At 41.8% G+C, this 20,104-nt stretch overlaps 1 protein-coding gene across 4 annotated transcripts in view; it reads right to left on the minus strand.

Moving 5' to 3' along the window:
- The window catches only part of march8 (membrane-associated ring finger (C3HC4) 8), a 243,893-nt gene that overhangs the window by 117,765 nt on the left and 106,024 nt on the right, over nt 1-20,104 (minus strand). Inside the window, exon 1 of one of the 4 annotated variants that reach the window (XM_034184267.1) lies at nt 5,428-5,777. The exons of the other annotated variants lie outside the window; for them this stretch is intronic. Coding sequence (XP_034040158.1) covers nt 5,428-5,457 — 30 coding nt within the window. The 5' untranslated portion in view covers nt 5,458-5,777. Of the gene's footprint in view, nt 1-5,427; nt 5,778-20,104 lie in introns of those variants that run through there. 4 annotated transcript variants of the gene reach the window in all.

Genomic DNA, 20,104 nt, shown 5'->3' on the forward strand with positions numbered 1-20,104 from the left:
ACGTTATTGTTTAATTTGACTTCGTTGGAGCAGCTGAATGTTTTCACACAGTGCAGAAGCCGGCTTGTGAGCGCTGAGACTGCTGCTGCTTCATGTACCATCGGAAATTACAGGGCAAACTCAGTTTGACTACTTGGATTTTTTTTTTATCTGTGTGTGTGGGGGGGGGGGGGGGGCAGTTTCAATGGGCTCAGGCACCTTATATAGGCCAGAATTAATCTTTTGTGTGGATATAATCAATTATTTTGCCACAAGAAACTGTTGAATTTGAAACAACAAAAAAGTTGTGTAATTTCCAACTGTACTTGAATGCAGCATCAGCGGCAGCAGAAGCTGCTGCGTGCGCTTTTGTATTAAATATAATAATATGAGTGCAGGAATGACAATCCAGTCCTTCTGTATATGTGGCAACAGGTAGATGAATCAAAATTGATTATACGAGGTCTGTCAATAAAGTAACGGTCCTTTTTATTTTTTTCAAAAACTATATGGATTTCATTCATGTTTTTACATCAGACATGCTTGAACCCTCGTGCGCATGTGTGAGTTTTTCCACGCCTGTCGGTGACGTCATTCGCCTGTGAGCACTCCTTGGGAAGGAGTGGTCCCGCCCCCTCGTCAGATTTTCATTGTCTGGAAATGGCGGAATGAAAAGGACTTTTTTCCCATCAGAATTTTTTCAGAAGCTGTTAGAGACTGGCACCTGGAAACCATTCGAAAAATTTATCTGGCTTTCGGTGAAAATTTATGGGCTTCACAGAGAATAAGGTCTGATACTACAGCTTTAAGGACCCCTTTAAGGACGCTCGGCGTGCCGCACTCCGAGCTGCGACGACGCGGCACAAGCCACCGGACCATTTCTAAACGGGTGGCTCTGTGGATACGAGACCGTCGTGTGCTCTTTCTCTGGTTATCACAAGAGCTGGACATCAGCCATTTTCCAGCAGATTTCACTTTTAACAAGAGATTTTGTCATGGAAAGCCGCACGGAGGCTTCGCGCGTCACGACCGATTCGCTGATGAAGCGAGACAAAGGAACACCTCCGTTTCAGAGTGATGAAGGACAAGTTGGGACATGTCCAGCTCTCCACAATTTCACTGATTCTTACTGGACTGGTAAGCATTGAAAGCCGAGATAGACATGTCCAAACTTGTCCTCTGACACGCCGAAACGGAGGTGCTCCTTTGTCTCGCTTCCAAACCGAATCGGTCTTTACACGCGAAGCCTCCGCGCGGCTTTCCATGACAAAATCTCTTGTTAAAAGTGAAATCTGCTGGAAAATGGCTGATGTCCAGCTCTTGTGATAACCAGAGAAAGAGCACATGACGGTCTCATATCCACAGAGCCATCCGTTTAGAAATGGTCCGGTGTCTTGTGCCACGTCATCGCAGCTCGGAGCGCAGTGCGCCGAGCGTCCTTAAAGGGGTCCTTAAAGCTGTAGTAACAGACCTTATTCTCTGTGAAGCCCGTAAAATTTTCACCGAAAGCCACATAAATGTTTCGAATGGTTTCCAGGTGCCAGTCTCTAACAGCTTCTGAAAAAATTCTGATGGAAAAAAAAGTCCTTTTCATTCCGCCATTTCCAGACAATGAAAATCCGACGAGGGGGCAGGACCACTCCTTCCCAAGGCGTGCTCACAGGCGAATGACATCACCGACAGGCGTGGAAAAACTCACGCATGCGCACGAGGGTTCAAGCATGTCTGACGTAAAAACATATGAATGAAATCCATATAGTTTTTGAAAAAAATAAAAAGGACCGTTACTTTATTGACAGACCTCATATAAAGAGCTGTTCTGGAAGGAAGAACTCACGTTGTGGATCAGTGATCAGCTGGTGGAAATAACCGCACATGTGAGTCAATGCGTGCATTCACACGCACTAATTAATTTACTTCTCTGATATATTCAATCATCCTTACACTTATATTTATTCTCCATTTTGACAGTTTTCTGTCATAAATCAATATATATGGCTTAGAACATAATACTGTGATACAGCAGTGACCACAGCACACTTTTTTTTTCTTTTTTTTTTTCTTTTTTTAATTGGAGGAAGACGGAGCGCGCAGCATGTGGACAGACAGTGTGCATTCTGATAATGATGGAGATGATCCCTCTTTTGTTCTGGATGAGGAACCAGAGCAGGTGGTCCACCGACGTGCACACAGATCTCCACAGCTTCTGTTTGCCGTTTCTCCAGGACTCAGGCGCTATGAGCTCCGTCCTAGCGCCGAGTCCTGGAACTCAGAGATGCAGACACACACTGCTCCAGCTGTGGCTCCAGGCGCGTTTCGTCGAGATCGTGAGCTTCGGTTTTGTTAATTTCCTCTTTCATCCCTTTTGTGCTCTTGCTTCGCAGACTGTTCGGTGATAAAGCTCTTTCGTCCACCTTTTCTCAACGAATTGTGACTTTTTTACTTTTTCCCTTCATTCAGGAATCGTCGTGTGCCGTGTGACTGGGCCATAAAATTCGGTACTCCGTCAATTTGAGACAGGTTTACCAAATTTTTAGCAAAGATGTATCCCTTGAACGTCTAGGTGAGATTCGATGAGTGACCTTGACCAAATATTGAAGGTCACAGAGCCAAAGTTAGTGACTGCGTGTGTTGAAGACTGAATTCTCAATTTTCCAAGGATTTCAGACAGGTTCAAATCTGCAGCAGATATCTATTTCTTGTCTTGTCATTGTCTAGACCAACTTTAATGATGACAGTCCTTCACATAAATTTCAAGCTCACAGGGCTCACATCTGCAACATTGTACTCCCAAAACCATTTCAAAGAAACAAAAGAAGAAGAAGAAGAGCCTTCATTGGCATTGTACATACATACAACAAAATTTGATCTCTACATTTAACCCATCTCAATCCACCTACTAGGAGAAGTGGCCAGCCACAGTCCGCCACCCGAGGGCCAACTCCAGATGTAGAGACGCTGCCTTGGTCAGGGGCAGAGAAAGAAAAAGACTCTAAATAAACATGATTTGATTGTGAGAGGACACCGGCATGCCCAGAGGAAACCCATACAGACATGGGGAGAACACACAAACTCCACACAGAAAGGGCAGGAAGCGATCCCACAACCTTCTTGCTGTGAAGCAACAGTGCTAACTAACCACTAACCACTGTGCTGCATTTTATAAATAACACAGGTTTACCAATTTGGGAGCAAGGATACATCTCTTGATAGTCGAGGTCAAGTTCAACAATGAATGGCCTTCACCTAGTTTTGTAGGTCACAGAGTCCATGTACAATGAACACTGACTTCTATAAATTTCCAGGGATTTCATTTGCAGCAAGGATGCATCCCTTGACCATCTAGGTCAATTTCATACTCCAACACTGTAGCCTTCATACCCTTTTCACTCAAACTTCCACATCTTTCCCACACCTTTTTCAAATAAAACCATGACTTCTACACAACTTGTTCCTGGTTGTCTTTTTTTCTCTGAACTCTCCCCAATAAAAACTGGGAATGTAGCCTCCACAGTGATTATTACAATGCAGGGTAACTATGCCAGTCTTCTCTTCGTGGGTTATAGCATTCAACATCATCCTCTCCCATGGCCTTTGGATTAAGGACTTTGTCAGATTGCTCACAGAGAGTCAAGATTGGCCCCCACATATCCACAGCTCTCACACTTAGCACCAGTTTCCCTCAAGGCTGTGTGTTGAGCCCGCTGCTCTTCACCCTCTACACCTCTCACTGCACCCCTATCCAAATCAGCAACACCTTCATTAAGTATGCAGATGACACCACATTGGTAGGCTGTATCACTGGAGGAGATGAGTTCACCTACGGGGATGAGATGGAACAGCTGACAGTATGGTGTAGCGAAAATAACCTGCTCCCGCTTGTAAAAACCAAGATGCTAGTCATAGGCTTTGGGAGAAACAAAACAGACATTCAACCCACTATCATTGGGAGGACCTGTGTGAAAAGGGTCAGGGACATCAGTTTACTGGGAGCCCACATAAAGGAGAAACTGACCTGGGACAGGAACACCACACATTTGGTAAAGAAGGCACCGCAAAGACTCAACTTTCTTAGAATCCTCAGGGGAAAAAAAAAAAAACATAAACCAAAGATTGCTTGTGTCTTTTTATCGCTCTACCATGGAGAGCATCCTCACGTACCTGTACATTCCTCTATACGTGGTTTGCCAGCTGGACGGTGGCAAACAGGAAAGAGCTCCAGAGGGTTACCAAAATGGCAGAGAAGATCATTCGGTGCCCTCTACCCACACTAAGGGACCTTCATGGCTCTTACTGTCTCAGGAGAACCAACACCATCCTAAAGGACTCATCCCACCTGGGCCACTCTCTGTTTAAACTACTGCCTTCAGGCAGACGGTACAGGGCCATTAAAGCAAGTACAAATAGATTGAAAAGCAGTTTCTACCCAACTGTTGTGAGACCTATAAATGCCACATACCACACTTGAAATGAGTGCAATATTTGTTTATGTGCAATATCCACGGCCACTGAAATATCCACAGTTTTGTACACTGTTTTCTCTTTTTTATATGCAATCTTTTTTTTGCTAAGTACATATTTTTTTATTTGCCTTTTGTACACACCATTTTCATTCTGTTAAATTTTATGTTTATTTTCTTTTCTTCCCCACACCTTTTAAATGTGTGCATGGTTTACTCAAGTTTATATTTGCACTAAAAGGCTTGCACCTTGCCTTTCACTGTACTTGTTACAATGACAATCAAGAATCTGAATCTCAGATTGAAGTTGCCTTGTTACATTGTTATTATTATGACACGGCTGCGTGAAAATATTGCTCATTCACAAATAGGTGTGGGACTACACACAATTCTGTGACTGGGACACAAAATCTTCAGGCCAGTATTGCTTACTGTATATATAATTCAGGTTTTGAATGCTTTTAAGCACTCTGCCATTGTTTTTTTTTTCCTGTTATTTTTGCACATCTCCGGCCCATCATAGCTTCACTCTCATTGGATTTAAAGCACTTACTAAATTTTTGACTTGAAGATTTCTTCTAGTGCTTTCTCCCCCGCCTCTTCGTATAAATAATTATGTGTGTTGGCTTTGGCATATCCACTGACTGCAATGTGGATGGTTCAGAATGTAGCCACACATCAAAACGTCTAAATCCGACATCAATACTGCCACTACTGGCAGTACGACCAATGAAAGGAAAGAGTGATGAGCCCCCTTTTCCTTTTATCATCATCATCATCATCTTTCTTCTGTCCTTTCTCACCACATACACACCATATGTATGAATCACACTGTGTGTACAAATGATGTACAACTTAAGCTTTTATTAAGACGTAGGACATAAATCTGTGTCTGGTGGGAGCATCACTAAAAAATAACGACAACAATGACAAATTAAGAGTGCCATCAATTAAAAAACACAAGAGCAAGACAATCAAGAGTCTGTACCTGAATCTGCATTTTCCAACAGGAATTCATGTCTGGATCCTAAAGCCACGCTCACGCTCTCTCTCACGCACACACACACACACACGTTCTCACGCAGACAATGGCTCCTCAGGGTGGTTACATGCCCTCTCTGTAAATCCTCGAGGTGAGACAGAGAGAGCAAAATACGGAAGTGCAGCCGCAGCAACTATGTCAGCTGTCGCCGTGGAGACTGCAGCTACAGCGGCACACAATAGAAACCAAAGACAAGAGGAAAGAATAGAGAGATAGCAGAGAGAGAGAGAATAAGTGGCTGCCCTACATTTTTCTTCACAGCCCACGTACAACCGGAGGTAGAGATTTGAGTCCAGACTTATTCTCCCTTACAGCCGCGCCGACACACGGACAATCCAGCACTGTAATCCTGTTGGTCAAAGGACCATTTCCTCCAGCTGATCTTGATGGAGAGTGGGGGACGGGCAAAGAGTTGAATTATTCATGAGGGACGTGGAGTCTTTTAAACAGACTCACTCCTCTTTGCCCAATTAGTGTTCCTCCCACTTAAAGAGCTCTTTGTCCAACGTCAGATTGCATTTATTATTTACACTAACATAAAGCTGTGCTTTCATTTTTAATAACCACAAAAACACAACTAGGGATGCACGATATAGGATTTTTGACGATATTCAATACAGTAATATTTTCAAACTCGTTTTGGCAGATACGATGGAGATCTTTTCTCTAATTTCACTTTAGAGTACCAAGTCTCTTCTGTACTGAATTGGCCTATTATATTTATTGTGATGGCCGAGTAGTTATAGATACTAAGGCTACAAGCAACAATGACTTTCATAATCAATTAATTGAGAAAATAATCAACAGACTAAATGATTAGTTGTTAGGTCCATAAAATGTTTTTTAAAAAATGATCAGTGTTTCCCAGAGCCTAAGATGATGCCTTCAAATGTTTTGTCCACCACCTACTGATAACAGTTTACTGCCAGAGAGTAAAGAAAGAAGGCTTTTATCAGCCGATACCAATATTTTCCCAGATATAATCATTCATCCCTATCACACCATTACATGCTTCTGAAGGTAGAATTTTTCTTGCTGTAAGCACAATATAGGTATAAAATGGCATACATAAGTGAAACAAGGCCAGGAGCAGCTTCATTCAATTTATAGCAACAGCCTCATAAAGGTTTTTTGTTTTGTTTTTTTGCCGGAGTCCTTGAATTTGGACACAGCCGCTGTCAGATGTCTGCAAAGCTGGAGTTATTGAATGATAATGTGCACACACAGTAAACTAGATGTCGCCAATCCTAACCTTATGACTACAATAAACAAAACGAAGGGAGATAGAGGCGTAAAGTCCGAGCCCATGTTGCTAGCTGCACAAAGCTCATTGGCTCCACTGGAGAGGGAAAGGCACTCAAAACTGCACAAACATAAATCTTATGTAAACATATAGATTTTCCCTCAAAATCCAAACTGCATCCTTTTTGAGAACAACTACAGGGTATTATCTTGCAATCTGAATCCTTTCTACTAGACAGGATGGAAAACTGTCATGTTGCTTTAACATATGTTTTGTTTTTTTAAAACAGTGACATATTAGTTTGCCGAAAGAGCATTTAAAACAATAACTAACCCTACCCTCCAAACACCACTTCACATACACACTGGCTGCTCCTATGACCATGAACTGCTCACTTGTCAAACCCCACTATAATCATCTACCAATAAGGGAGGCTGGTGGTGCTGGCCACACCAATCCCCAACAACTGCTAAAGGAAGCCAGTTAAAGCAGAGGTGACAATAATTTATGACACACAAACTTCACAGATGTATTCAAGGACAAACCTCAAGTCATCACACGCTGTGCCAATAGGCCGAGGTCAACAAACATGTTTTAATGAGCTCCATTTGGTATGAGCAGAAAGCTGCTTGTAACATACGAGAGGAACAGCCGTCTCCTCACCATAAATGTAAAAGTGTTCTCTACCGTCAGTGTCAGACCAGTTTTAGGGCGATTTTAATCAGTTGGATACAGATGTTGAAAGATGCCATCCAAACTTCTATGTGCTACTTCTATATCTGTGACTTAAGCATCACTTTCTAGTCTTATCTGATAAAAAGCCAAACACGAAACATCTTGTATTCAGGAAAGTAAGTTGGTAATAGGGGTGTAATAATTAACCAAGGCAAATCAAACACCATTTTGTAAGTATTGTAATAGATACAAAGATATAGACCCCTAAATTTATCTACACTAGTTGATAGCTCTCGTTTCACATTATGAATAGGTTGAGGTAATTTGTTTTGCTGCTACTTCCGTGTCTTCAAACTCTTGAAAAAGTTATTAGTTCAATGTGAGGCTCTCACAAGCCTGGTCACAGGAATCCGAACTTTGTGATGTAAAATCAAAAATCAACATGTCCGACACTAGTAGCCACTGTAACGGATAATTTAATACGGTCATATTTGTCCAGAAAAAACGATTTATGCTGTGTTAACAACAGCTGGCTCTGGCTTCCAGGCTTCTTCTATGCCCTGACTTCTGCTTCTGTGTGTTGTGCTGCCCCTAGTGGTGAACAAAAGGTGAGCAGAGGCAATCCCAAGTGCTGCAGCACAGGAGTTCAATCATGAAGAAGATCCTTGGTCTTTCCCAAAATATGTATGCGAAGCTAAGCAATGCCACTTTTAGCCTATTCTGCTGTATTGTGCAAAACATATGTCAACATTAAGCAAAGAATTGTATTAGACTGCAATATACTGGACCAAATAAAACTGCACTGAACTGTACCATAATGAAAATTATCAGTTGCCACTCGTTTTATAGCCCATGTACCTAGATATGTATTGCATCGTTTTAAAAGTAAGAGTTGCACAATCCTGAAAGTACACCAGAAAAGACATTTACTTATTCTGAATTGAACATGTTAGTCTGCTGATATTACAGTGTTTGGTAAAATCCAAGATAGGCTTTGGCCTAAGGCCTCAGCAAGATAAGAGTCAAACATCTGAATTTGATGTGGAGAATGTCAGTGTACAGTTTGGATATGATATGGCAACCCAGCAGTTTTTCATCTTAAGGTGGCATCAAAGACAGACACATAGACAGAGAGACCACAATAACTTTGGCTTACAAATGACCAGTTCTGGAGATGATAGCAGAGAAGCTTGAATCTTCGACTGGACTGGGTTGCTTGACGCGAGGACGTTTCGCTTCAAATCACAGAAGTTTCCTCTGCTAAATTCTTGCTCTGGTGGTCTGACTTCTGTCTTGACTCTTGTAGAGAAGAATAATCAAGAAGTCACAAAAGCTGGAGTTTTAAACCTAACCAGACCCCTCCTACCGAGAGGCAGACTGCTATAGGCTAGTGACTAAACAATAGCTCTAATTAGCATCTATTGTGGTCTAGTTAGCACCCTCCTAATGACAGGGCAGCTGTCCCTCTCCTGATGGCTCCCTTGACGACTCTGCTGATGATGTGAATGACTCATTACCATGAACAAAAGACTGAAACTGCTTTGACCTGAGTACCCCATTGGTAACAGGGGATAAAGCGTGTCTCAGACCCCCTCCCCAGTTAAGGCTGGGTTTCAAATGTTTCACAAAGAATGCCTCCTTGACCCCTCTCTCAAACCATTTCTTCTCTCTGGCTAATATTTTAACTTCCTTGTCCTCAAACGTGTGGTTAGTGTCTTTAAGGTGGAGATGAACTGCAGACTGAGGTCCACTGGCACCCTCTCTGCGGTGCTGGTATAGCCTTTTGTGTAAAGGTTGCTTAGTCTCACCTATGTAGTGTTCATTACAGTTTTCCTGACATCTGATAGAATACACTACATTGCTCTGTTTGTAACTAGGGATCCTGTCCTTAGGGTGAACTAATTTCTGTCTCAAGGTATTAACCGGTTTAAAGTAAACTGGGATTTTGTGCTGTCTGAAGATCCTCTGTAGTTTTCCCCTAGTCCTGCTAAATAAGGGAGAGACACTCCTCTTCTTCTTGTCTCTGTCTCCTGTCTATCTGGTCTCTTTGTTCTCTGGGACGTCTGCACTTTGTGGAGGACAAAGTGCAGGGAATATATTAGCCAGAGAGAAGAAATGGTTTGAGAGAGGGGTTAAGGAGGCATTCTTTGTGAAACGTTTGAAACCCAGCCCTAACCGGGGAGGGGGTCTGAGACACGCCTTATCCCCTGTTTACAATGGGGTACTCAGGTCAAAGCAGTTTCAGTCTTTTGTTCATGGTAATGTGTCATTCACGTCATCAGCAGAGTCGTCAAGGGAGCCATCAGGAGAGGGACAGCTGCCCTGTCATTAGGAGGGTGCTAACTAGAGCACAATAGGTGCTAATTAGAGCTATTGTTTAGTCACTAGCCTATAGCAGTCTGCCTCTCGGTAGGAGGGGTCTGGTTAGGTTTAAAACTCCAGCTTTTGTGACTTCTTGATTATTCTTCTCTACAAGAGTCAAGACAGAAGTCAGACCACCAGAGCAAGAATTTAGCTGAGGAAGCTTCTGCGATTTGAAGCGAAATGTCCTCGCGTCAAGCAACCCAGTCCAGTCGAAGATTCAAGCTTCTCTACTATGGAAACCACCTGGACAACTGAGAGCCTACACAGAAACTTCTGGAGATGATCAAAGTCCATCATGTAAGAGCTGCACTCAATCAAATCATTGCTTTTCTGATTGTGAATTTGTCCGACACAATAAACATGAATGCAGGTTAATGGCAACAGCTTAAAGTAACAGCAGTAAAAATGACAACATATTGTCCACGGTCACATTTTATTTCTGTAATTAATAACAGTTTTGAGTTTTGTTGGTAAAACTAATGGTGGCACCATGACAACTAAAATAGTTCTGCTTTCTTGTAGGTCCATGAAAAGCGCTAACCATTAGACAAGGATGAACAAAGTCCCTGATGTATCATTATTTTGACCCTGGCCTCTGCAGTGAGTACATACCTGGTGCCTGTTTAGATAACCTATTAGCTTGTTAGTACAGTACTAGTCACCCTGAGGTGGAAAAGCACCCGCTGACTATGCAAACTGCACACCAGGCATATAAGAGAAAAAAATCCCCTCAGACTAAACTGTGGCTCAGTTTTATTACACTATCATATAACATCAGACTGTGTACAAGCGCTCCTCTTTAACGCAGACTCGTGAAGCTGATGGACACGGGCAGAGACCTCTACAGCTGAAGGAGTTGTAGATTAGTGTTCAATGGCTCCAGGCTATGTGCAGATCAGAGCCCATTAGATAATCAGCTGTGCTTCCTTTTCACGGAGTAACACTGCTTAACATGGCTTTGGGTCCTAAATAGTCTGAGAAGAGCTTTCCTGCCACTTTGCATGGACTGCACTCAACGCAATAAAAATGCTCTGCTGCAGCTGTTCAAGGTTTTTGATCACGTAATCATGGCACTAATGTAACAGAGAAAAAATATCTCTAGAACTAGGGGGATTAGGGGGAATTTTCCGCACATATATTTGTGTGTGTACATTCAATTTTTAAGAAATAAGAGGTTAGTCTGCTTATTGCCAGAGCAGAAGGTTCCCGGCTCAAGACCACTGCTGCCCTTTCTCCATGTTATGTGCAGAAGTGTCAGGGAAGGTCATCCAGCAAAAAAAGCAAGTCAACTAGATCCATATCAGATCTGCTGCAGCGACTATGAGTGAAAAACGGAGAAGCTGAAAGAACTGAATATACTCACTGATAACATCCAAATGTGTGCTTTACATAATTAGATATATCATGCAAAACCATTCTTCAATTAAATCTGTCCATATTACTTGTGTTTAGGAGAGCATTTTTTAATTTTAAGGTGTATATGTCATCACTATATAACCGCAGAAGGAAAGCTCGAATTTTCCTGCAGATAAAGAACAGAAATAACAGAAAAGTCATTAACTGAGAGGAATATAATCATGTCTGGCTTTAGTGGAAAGCGTCATATTGCTGATATTACAGTAAATCACATAAAGACAGTGCGTCTTTGTTCAAGGATCGTCTGAAGGATCATCTGTTATCAGCGCAATGGACTCGAAAACCGCAGACAACAAGGGCGAATTTAAGAATAGCATCATGTGTAGCTGCTGCTTCAAGGATAGCGGTTTTGAGTGCAGACTACGAACTATGGCAAAGTTTAGATTGCAGTAAACAAAGTAAGTGCTGAAGCCAGCCTCTGTCCAGACCAACCTTCACAAACTGCACGAGCATCTGCTGACAGCCGAGTAACATCTGCTGATAGCCAAAAGCTGCCAGTCCACTGAGTGTTTTCAAAGAGGAAGGAAAATAAAGGGCGAGTATGACTCCGTATTCAATAATAAACACGTTTAGCTGGCTAAATAGCAGATGCTACTATTACTGTGAACACCCCCTTTGCTACTTTTTTTTTACTAATAGTCCAATTTCATAGCCTTAAGAGTGTGCATATCATGAATGCTTGGTCTTGTTGGATTTGTGAGAATCTACTGCATCTACTGGTACCTTGTTTCCCATGTAACAATAAGAAATATACTCAAAACCTGGATTAATCTTTTTAGTCACATAGCACTACTGTTATTCTGAACACTACTGTACATACATACATACATACAGTACATGTGTGTCTTCTGCATAGTTTGCAAATTAGGGCTAAGTGGGGAATTTTTATTTTACTTCTGAATCCAACTACAATGTCTGAATTCTGGCTCACACAGACCTGTTCATTTTTCTTTAAGAAGCCCTCTTACTCTCCACTCTTTACCTGTATTAATTGCACAGGTTTGAACTCCTTACCTGTATAAAAGACACCTGTTCCAGAATAGAGCTTTTTGGAATCAACTCCACTTACCATGTTTAGAGGATGAGAACAACCCCAAGAGAACCATCCCAACCGTGAAGCATGGGGGTGGAAACATCATACTCTGGGGGTGCGCTTCTGCAAAGGGGACAGGACGACTGCACCGTATTGAAGGAAGGATGAATGGAGTCATGTATTGCGAGATTTTGGCAAACAACCTCCTTCCCTCAGTAAGAGCATTGAAGATGGGTCGTGGCTGGGTCTTCCAGCATCACAATGACCCCAAACACACAGTCAGGGCAACTAAGGAGGGGCTCCGTAAGAAGCATTTCAAGGTCCTGGAGTGGCCTGGCCAGTCTCCAGACCTGAACTCAATAGAAAATCTTTGGAGGGAGCTGAAACTCCAAACCTGAAAGATTTGGAGAAGATCTGTATAGAGGAGTGGACCAAAATCCCTGCTGCAGTGTGTGAAAACCTGGTGAAAAACTACAGGAAACGTTTGACTTCTGTAATTGCAAACAAAGGCTACTGTACCAAATATTAACATTGATTTTCACAGGTGTTCAAATACTTATTTGCAGCAGTAACATACAAATAAATTATAAAAAAAAATAAAAAAAAATCATACATTGTGATTTCCAGAATTTTTTTTTTTTAGATTATGTCTCTCACAGTGGACATGCACCTAAGATGAAAATTTTAGACCCCGCCATGATTTGTAAGTGTGAGAATTTGCAAAATCGCAGGGTGTTCAAATACTTATATTCCTCACTGTACAACATTATTTCAAACTGAAAAACAACATATACAGGAACTGCATACCAAGTGAGGAACTGAAAGTATCAGCTTTTTAAAATAAATCTCATTTCCATGTTGAATACAGTCAGTGTACTGCATGCTAGTTGTGTGATAAACATGTATACTGTGTCTGAGTGAGATGGAGCAACTGACTGTGTGGTTGTCAGTGACAACAAGTTGCAAGTTCCAGGCCCGGCTTGGTAAATTACAGCTGTCGCCAACCAAAGCATACTTGCCACCTAGCGAACGTACCAGTTCTTACACCAGCTGTACCGCTGTCAATGAAATCTGCCAAAATAATAATAAAAAAATTGATGTGGACCAATTTCGGCATGCGGGTGGGGATGATAAACTTTTTTTTTTTTTTTTTAAATGGGGCCTAATTTCTTCCGTGCTGCTGCCATGACACTGCTTCACACTGAGCAAAAAGAGAGATGGTACAACTTCTTAAATGAAGATCAGTTTGCTGTCTGGATCAACAGTGAGTGGGGGGGTTGTTTATGGTGGGCATTTCATGCTAAATATATTTAGCTGTGAATCTTACTTGCCTGTACACACACGGATGCTTTTATTACTTTCTGCATACATGAGCAGAATTTTTAAATTGTTACTTTTTGGTTATGTTTTTCTTTTTACCGCTTATACTGACGATTATTTTGCGACATTTTTTTTCCCTGCCCATAATTTTATATTCTAAATGCTCTAAACAGACCAAGTCAAATCAAATGTAACACATTTAAGACAGTTTGAAGCACAAAAGGGGCCACATCACAGGCTTATTGAGACAATCTTTGAGGAAACGATGAGGTGGCCGCGTCAAAGTGGATGTGGGCAACAGTTAATTTATGCAGCAACAGCAGGCAAGAACAGCACGCTAAGTGAGGTGTGTGTAAAGCCTCGGTCCCACCGAATAATGAAGGCTGAAGAAGGAGCCACGCATGGGTGTGGGGTGATTATTTGAAGAATGACCCACGTTTCCACTATGAAGGTGCCACTATGTGCCTCTCTGTACCCCGCATGTGCCGCGTAGCAGCCTCTAGTGAGCCACGACCGACCTGTCATTACAGCCTTGAATGGCTCGCGTCAGCCACACTAACCAACGTAGTGCCATGATAACGCCATGTTGGCGCACGTTTAGGCATGAGTTTGGTCCAAACCTCCAGCCCTCCCACACCTGGTCCATTTAAAGTGTGGGTTTTCAATTCACAGATTCACAACAGCATTTAAAGATGTCCCTTCTTTTTTTTTTTTTTAAACGCAGTCCAAAAATAGACACTCCATCACAGTTCCGCAGTTGCGGGCTGTGCGCCAGGCTGCAGTCCACCTGTAATGCACCAGAACAGCTAGACCCGAACCACAGGTTCCTGGAGAGCCGCCTCTGTGCTCCTCGCTGGCTCCGCGGCTCTCTGGCTTTTTTTTTTGTTTGTTTTTTGTTTTTTTGCGGCTTTAAACACACAAAACCTTATGTTTGTCCGTTTATTTCTGCAAAATCGCTCTTTTGCGCGCGCACTGCTGTTGTCCTTTCATGGACAGCCGCCTCTCTGCTCTTTCTGGCTTCCGTTCCATCCATGGCTTGCTGGCTTTATTTTTTCCCTGGCTTTAAGCACAATCATTTTTACAACGTGATTCCACTTTTGAGTTTGTGTTCGTCTGTTTATTTCTACAAAAGCGCTCTTTGCGCGCGGTGCCGTTCTGTATTACAGAATGAGGTGGCCGTTTTATTATATACACCTGTGGATCATTTTCAATATACGTATATATATTTCTTTATTTCTTCTGCAGCTTACAAGTCACCATGATACAACTTTTAACTGTGTTATGTCTTCAAAGTCGGTCTTTTGCGCGCTCTCCACCTGTGTTGCTGCACAGCTCCTGCTCTTAGCTGCTCCACTGGAGTTATTATCTTCCATGGCTTTAAACACACATCCACTTTCACGCAGTCACCCAAATTTTAACTTTGTGTTCATCCAATATTGACTGAAATATCACTCTTTTGTGAGCTGGCGTTCTGCCTAAATGCTCGTTTGAAGCGTGATGAGGCACACACAGCGGAGCTCATGTGATACATTAATTCCAGAAGTGATTACAGGTATTTTCGGCATCCAAGGTTTGACAGAAAATGATTAATCCGCTACAAAATAATTGTTTTATATAGAGTCCAGCGCACAGAGCAGGTGGAATTGGGTGCGCAAAGAGGAGACCCGCTCCAAAAATAGCCTCTCAGGTCTTGCCTCAGTGCGCACACACAGTGATCCATTAACAAGATATTAAATCAACATACATCAACATACAGACATACTTTTATAGCAAGGAACTGTTTTATCAAGCTATAAAAAACATTAAAAATAATTACCTTAAGCTGCTCAAAATACATCCCACATGGAGCAGGAAAGAGAGGGGAAAAAAAAGTGTCCAGATGAAACAGTCCTCTGTGATGCCAGAAGTGATTAGAAGTGTTTTCAACATCCAAGGTTTGGCAGAAAATGATTAATCCACAACAAAATATATAGAGTCCAGCGGACAGAGCAGGTGCAATTGTGTGCGCAAGAGGAGGAGCCGCTCCAAAAATAACCTCTCAGGTCCTGTGAAGGTGCCAGGCGCACTGATAATGGACTTTTTGCAGACTCGTAAGCACCACGCAAATGCCTCTAAGCCGTCGCAGTAACTCGAACACAAACTGCGCCACACTGTTGTCGCTAAATTTTGAACATCTTGAAATTAGCGCCACACTCAGAGAGGAGCCTCGTTAACTGAAGATAATGCCTCTAAGAGCCACTCTGAGCCACTATAATGCCACGATAGCTCACGAAACAAAAAAAAACAGGGTGTGTGGCTCCTTCTTCACTCCTTCACTCGGTGGGACCGAGGCTTAAGGAACTCGTGACTTCCTGCAAAATGAGATGTTTTTGACGGTAAGGAAGTACCTTCACAGCAAGCCAGTCAGTGGTCATTTAGATTTAAATACACGTTATGCATGAAGCCTGTTGCAAGGAAAAGGGACAAACAACAGATCATTCAGAATATGTTTGTACCCTCGAGGTTGTTTTTTATTTGTTCAAACAGCCGACAGCCTGAAACTTACGAATCAAGCTGATGAACGTTTAGCACCGTGAGGCATTTTCAAGTAAAGCAAAAACACTAAGCAAAAGGTGTTCATGAGATGTTGAGTCTAGTTTGAACATCACACAGCATCAGTAAGAGCTAACAGCAGCCACACCACAACCATTTCACAACAAGAGGAAATAAATACTGTTACTGCAAATCAGCAGGGAACACTGGACAGATGGATAAAGGGACAAAGGCAGAAATTTTAGTTAAAAAGAGATGGGACAGAAACCCAGAAACCCTCATCCCCAAAATTCAGAGCGTCTGGTTTTTGCTGAGGGATAAGCATGTTCGATGTCTCACCGTGTGTGAAATTATGCTGTAATCGCCTTTTCAGTTCACAGTCAAAGACAGCTGAGCATACTGATAAAAATAACAACAGGTAGTCTGCCTGCTGCAGGTTTCCATCAAACTACCTTAAAAAAACAAGACAACAGGAGACAGACAATAATTCTACAAGGTGAGGATTTAAAAAAGACAAAAAAGTGTGAAAGTTGGAATGTAGAAACTATATGCATGCTTATTCGATGGACTGATAGAAAGTGTGGGACTGGAGAAAGAATGCCAATTCAGTTCCAGGTGGGTGCTCCAGCCTACCCCGTCTGTCCTTAGACGAGACACTTCACCCCATTGAGTCTTTCCACCCAGCTGTAAATGGATACTGACCTAAGTTTGGGAAGTCCTTGTGATGGACAAGCGTCTCCTCAAGGGGGAAATCGTAAACTGTGATCTACTACATGCTACAGTATCTGGAGACAAGCACCAACTCAATGGGTCTCAGGGACGTAAACACACACACCAAATAATTACACAAATATGACTCTGAACAACACAGATGATTTTAGTCAGATATTCTCTGTAAGACATGTGTTTTTATGACTGTCATCAGTCATTATTTTGGTCAGAAATGTCTGCATCACAGAGACAGCAGGAAACACACATTTTGGTTAATTAATCACACATTTTATTTTTTAAACAAAGCCAAGCAGCCTCATTAAGTCAATGTTTGTTGAACGAGCTAATTTTCGCTCCACCTCTTGGCAATTTTGCAGACTAAAGATTGCAATCTCTTGATTTTGTTGTCTTTATTTGCTTAATTCTGGCTAAAATGCATTCACTGCCAGTGTGCCCAAATACAGATCAGCTGCAGTGTGTAAGCAGATCCCCAGACAGCTGGTTCTACAAATTGATTAACTGCAATCAGCATGGGCCTTTTTGTAACTTTGCAGGATAAATATAGAACCAATGAATTTTTAAGTGGTTTTCACAGACTATCAATGGTGTATTTGCTCATGGCTTACTTTTTAGAAATTCAACATAATCCTCTATTTTATAGCTTGCTTTTCCCAAAAACTGAATTATAAAAATTCCTGGTAAATGCTATCAGGGTTAATGAGTGACTGCCACAAGGACGACTGAATGACTTACCAACTAGTCATTCCTGGGGAAACTATGACTACATCTATTTGCTAACAGAACTGGCATACATCCCAAGCCCGGCGCCAGAAAAAAAATATTAAGGGGGCGATGAGTTTATCACAGGGGGCGGGGTCGCCCCCCCCAAAAAAAGAATGTGCACCGGAGGAGACGTGCCTCTAAGCGTGCGTAATGAATTGGGTGTGAATTGGGCTATTGCGCGTAACAGCGCATCGTTAAGTTCTGTCACGTTGTGAACGAGGTGAATTGTCTCCAGACACACACCCATATTCATCCAACCGAATTCAGATCGCTCCAGTTTTTCAGAAGAACTTTGTGACTGCATGCATAGTTGGGCTCTGTGCCATGGAGTGGTGCAGAGAGGAGGAGGAGGACAGAGCCAGATGTGTGGCTTCATGCAGGTCTCGTTTAGCGCATTTTCCCAAACATCAGGCACATGCAGCAGGTGGAACACCTTCAGGAGTACGCTGAACAGCACTGAAATTAGACTTTTAGCCGACTTGGTGTCAGCAATCAAATTGAATGCGGTGCAGCAGGGTTTAATTGTGCGTGCGCTTCGTCCTCCGCCGGACTGCTTTAGTTCGTCCACCTTGCCATAATCGCTGGACTCAGGATCCTTGCCCTCTGCCGCACTGACTAGCGCAATCCTCAACCTATCAAATCGCTTGAACACAACACGCCAAATCCGTTTGTTTTAAAATGAATTACTTTAGTTAATTAATTTGGTTTATTTGTTAAATACGTGATATTATTGAATAACTAATATTTTGCTATATTTTCCAGTATTTCTTTTTCTTTTTTCTTTTTGATAACTCTCACATCTGAGGGGGTAGGATTGATGACGTCCCCCTTAACCCCTTAATGCCTGAATTTATATAGCTGTATATAAAAAATGTTTTGCGTGTGTTTTTGCCTTTAAGTAGATGGTAAATAATGTTGAGATTATTCATTACACTTTTGCACAAAAAATAAATAGTAATTTTGGTATTTTGGTAATAATTTATGTTATAATGTTATAATAATAATAATGGTATGTTGCAAATTTGTGACAACAGGCATATTGGTAAACTTGGTATGTTGCATATTTGAGTCAAATACTGTAGCATATATGCGACAATAGGCGTTAAGGAGTTAAGATAAATCATAATGGAATTTTTGTATTTACAGTGATCATGTCTTTCTTTTGTATACACCATATCAAATACAGAAGTTGCCTCTCTTTAAGTAATCCTCACCAAAACTCTAGCTGGGAAGCCTGCCACATCCGACAGTTCAGTCCTCCTCTGCAACTCTGAAGGCACATGCTGGGAGAAAACTCAAGCTGGCTATCTGAAGGAGAGAGAGGATTAAAATGTATCTAAACTGCTGACTACTCTTCCCCCCTCATGTCCAACTACCAAAACTTACCTTAACCAACACGGAGACAATTATATGAGGAAGTATCTGAACCAAAAACCCAATCCTGCCTCCAGTGCATCCATAATCTAAAATAAACTGCACAATTTTATTTGCTACTTATCTGCTGTAACTGCACACACTGTTTTAATTTTGAAGTTTGTCATTTACATAACTGTGTCGTGCAGCAGCGGACTGATTATGTGTATCACATATTTATGGGACAATCTCAGGGGGAGAAAAAACACAAACGTCCAATGGGCTGTCAATGTGCCACTGCAATCCACTAATTTAGTGTTCCCAAGTAAAACGAGGAAGAGTGTACTAGCTTTATTGATTTGTAGCTCTCCACACTACCCACTGTCCTCTCGCCCCTATCTCGCCATCTTTTCAATTTTGACACCCAATGAAGCACATCCATCTAAATCCGTGAAAGCCAATGGAATTTTGGGGAAAAGGTCTCGTGCTGTAAGCACATGTGACTGACTGGATGGCATGACAGAGGGGAACCAAATTTCAAAGTCACCTTTTTCTGCAGGCCACACTTTTAATAGGCGATTTTATATCTGGATCTCGAGTTAGTGAGAAGATTATGACGTTGTAGTCAACATGTAATACACATACAACATATAGTACACATACAACATATACTCACACCACTGACGATACTATTAGAGACAGTAATGAGAAAGTTACATAAATAGCATTATATGCTTCAATGTCTGAAGCAGTGGTGGGCACAGCGAAGCAAAAAGTTAGCTTTGATAACCACTAATCTGCTAACTGAAACGTTAACTTTTATAACGTTAAACTGATAAACCATAAAGAAATTTAGTGGAAGCTACAGCTAACCGCTAAATACTTTAGTATTGACCCTGGTACGCTGTCAGCTACTGACAAGCCAGTTTTAAGTTTAAGCACCGCCAACACTTCTGAGTAGAATCAAAGGCAAACACAAACCCAACACAAACAATGAGTCAGCGCTTCTGTCTTTGTGCACCCTGCACACTGTGAAAATATCACACATCTATCACACCCATTCAGTAGATAGCAGTGTGAATAGCATCCAACTATCACACGGTCACTATTCATTGTGCTGAATCACACTGAATTTTCAGTTTTGCAAATGCTTTTTTTTTTTATACAATGAAAAAAATAACATTTACAAATAA

Source organism: Thalassophryne amazonica, chromosome 13 (genome assembly GCF_902500255.1).
Source record: "Thalassophryne amazonica chromosome 13, fThaAma1.1, whole genome shotgun sequence".
Taxonomy (NCBI): domain Eukaryota; kingdom Metazoa; phylum Chordata; class Actinopteri; order Batrachoidiformes; family Batrachoididae; genus Thalassophryne; species Thalassophryne amazonica.